Source organism: Centruroides sculpturatus, unplaced genomic scaffold, assembly GCF_000671375.1.
Source record: "Centruroides sculpturatus isolate CEXI.00-Female unplaced genomic scaffold, Cexi_2.0 scaffold194, whole genome shotgun sequence".
Classification (NCBI taxonomy): Eukaryota; Metazoa; Arthropoda; class Arachnida; order Scorpiones; family Buthidae; genus Centruroides; species Centruroides sculpturatus.
In genome coordinates, this window is record NW_019384455.1 from 857,857 (window position 1) to 860,796 (window position 2,940).

At 25.9% G+C, this 2,940-nt stretch overlaps 1 protein-coding gene across 1 annotated transcript; it reads right to left on the bottom strand.

The window, feature by feature from the left end:
• Positions 1–232: 232 nt before the first annotated feature.
• Positions 233–2,232, bottom strand: LOC111620650. The gene is made up of 2 exons (XM_023362623.1): positions 2,161–2,232; positions 233–755 (listed from the first exon to the last, which is right to left on the bottom strand). The coding sequence occupies exons 1-2, from the start codon at positions 2,167–2,169 to the stop codon at positions 429–431; spliced, it is 336 nt and encodes a 111-aa protein (XP_023218391.1). The 5' UTR covers positions 2,170–2,232; the 3' UTR covers positions 233–428.
• Positions 2,233–2,940: the final 708 nt, after the last annotated feature.

The following is a 2,940-nucleotide window of genomic DNA, read 5'->3' on the forward strand; positions in this document are numbered from 1 at the left end:
AAATTTACTGATATATTTTTTAAAAAAAGCTATGTATTAAGCCATTAAAACAATTTACAATACGTGAAGTCGTGTAATAACTAGATTATTAAAAAAATGTGTTTCACACTATCACTCAACCATTTAATGACAAGTAACACCCCGAATAAAAAAAGAGAGTAATTTTTTTGTTTTAAATATTAAATATTACACATTTATAACAAGAAATTTAATAAAAATATTATTTACACTGTCGAAATATAATTATTAAAATAATTGTTCAATGTCTGATACATCTCTTTTGTATGATAATTAGCTGATATTCGATCAGATGATCAATTTATGAAATGATTGATCACAATTAACTGATAACTTATAATTGAAATGTATTAAATCACATATTAATAATGCGTTTTAATCTTCTTTACAACATAAATTGGCCACAGTTCTTACGATAACAGTTCAGGTTTTGGTGTTGCTGCCAGGTCTTTCTCTACTTGTTTCCAGGATCTAAATTTTTTCAAATAATCTTTTAGAACAGGTCTCACTCCGTAAGCGTATCTGTATGGTTTATATCCGAAAGTGTATCGAATTGCAATAAATGGGCTTCTTGTATACGCACGTGAATTAAATTTTGGTGAATAATAGGCGTACATGTAATCATTTTTCAATGAATTATCGGAGAATCGATAGGGAATTGGAGCTATTTTAGCATTTTCATGTCCGGAATATTCTCTGCTGCTTACTAATTCTAAACAAAGGATGAAAAGGAATATCTGAAAAGAAATTAATAATAAAATTAGGCTGCAAAAATTATTTTAAATAATAAATTAACTTACAACATTATATTTAGTTTTCCTTTTTTTTTAAAATAGAAGCAAAACATTCCATATTTAGAATTATTCGAGTTTAGTATCTATAATTGTTCGTAACCTTCGATAGTTTCGATCGAATATAAAAACTTTCTTATTTCAGTTCTCAACGAGGATAAGCAATGTAATTTTAAAAACATTTAAAAAGTTAATAAGACATTATCAACATTTATTTGTTTAAAATGAGTTAATATAATTTTGGAAAATAATAGAAACCAGTTTTAAGCACCTGGGGCGTATTCCCAAGAATTTTAAGGAAATAATAAACAAAGTATATCTTAATGGTAGCTTTAGTCGATTTCACGCGAGTGCTTTTTCTTTGAAAATTAAACTGGCAGCAAACAGCGAAACACCTTTTCAAAATACAAACAAACACAAATAAAAAAGCACTTTTTTTGGTAATGTAAGGTACAGTACGCTTACAAAGGATTAATTTCTATCAAAACGAATGTGTTATAAGAATTCCGGCTATAAAATTATCTTTTTATTTTCAAGGCTACAGAACTTTTTGCTGGTCAGTGTTATGCAGTATATGGCACTGATTAAGCCTTTATTATCTTTGATAAACTTGTTTGCAAGGATAAATGTAATGAAATCTTTCATTTATTTTATTGTTTATTTCTTAAAGTTTTCTAAAGTCACTTTCAAAATATTTCAAATAAATAGCGAAATTTAAGTTAAAATTACTAAAGTAAATTATTTTATAAGCCATAAAAAATTTCATATATCAAAATAGCGTATTAATAATGAAGTTTATTAATGATACGTATAAAAATATATAATATTAATAACAGGAAAGGATAGCAAGAATCAAAAATAACATCAAATTACGACTAGCATTATTATATATTTAATTATTATCTGCATGGACAAAAGAATTGCTTTTAAATAACCGAAAATAATAGAATTAAAAATATTATTATTTCATAGTCAACTCTACTGTTCTATATATTTTTCACGATATTTTAAATTTAAAAAATTTCCAGATTTTTATTTTTATTTTTAAGTTGAGGAAGTGAAAGCTTCTCTTGTCACGAGAAACAATAAATCTATTCCTCTCTTTCTTTAGAGAATGTTAATGAATAAACAATATAAATTCATAATATCCAAAAAATATTACATCATTATTTATTTTCATTATATTATCGGATAATAATTAATTAAACAGGAAAAAAAGAGGGCAAGAGTTTTAAAAATCACGTTTTGTTACTAAATTGTTGCATAATGTATCATTAACAACAACGATTACTCATAAATGTTAAAAGTTATACGACAGTGATTAATAATATTCTGAATTGAAGCTACTCACCAGTATCATGGTTGAAGAGAAATGAGTAGAACACTGAGCTTGTTAGTCTCGCTTTCAAGTGAACTAACTCCTCCTTGATTCTTAAAGGACGTTTGCTTTCGAACCTGTATCTAGGACAAAAAACTTGTGCATTTGTTTCGTTTCCAGTTTTTTTCCCCCTATAATTCCTTTATCTAGATTCGCGATTATGCGGTGAAAATTGCATTTATGCGATGTATATCGAATTTATTATAACGACTCTTTTGCAAAAATACTACAAAGATAATAGGTTTAATTGTATGATATATGTTATCTTTATTATATTGATTACATGCATATTTCATGAGTTTACATATTGTGCAAATTGTAAGTTTAAATTGTATACAAAATCTACAAATGTAAGTACTTTGTTATCAGGGTAGGAGAGTGAAATATGTCAGAAAGAAAATGACACATATTACAAATAATTAGAGATTTCTTATTTCACAATACAAAATGCAATGGTTTACTATGAGTTTGTGCTGTTCTTTTAAGATAGAGAAGTTTGTTTAATTTATCTGTTGTATATTAAAATGAGAAAAATTACATTTTTATAATCATTTTTGGCAATGATTATAGATAAATAGTTTGAAAACAAAGATGTTTTCCTAATTTCCTTAATTCTTTAATTTCTCTTTCACATTTAAACACACGATGACATCGATAGCTTTATTAAAAAAAAAGTTTATTACTTATGACTACTGTTTACAAGAAAATAGAAAATGATATTTAATCGAACCTCCAATAACGACCACTATCTAA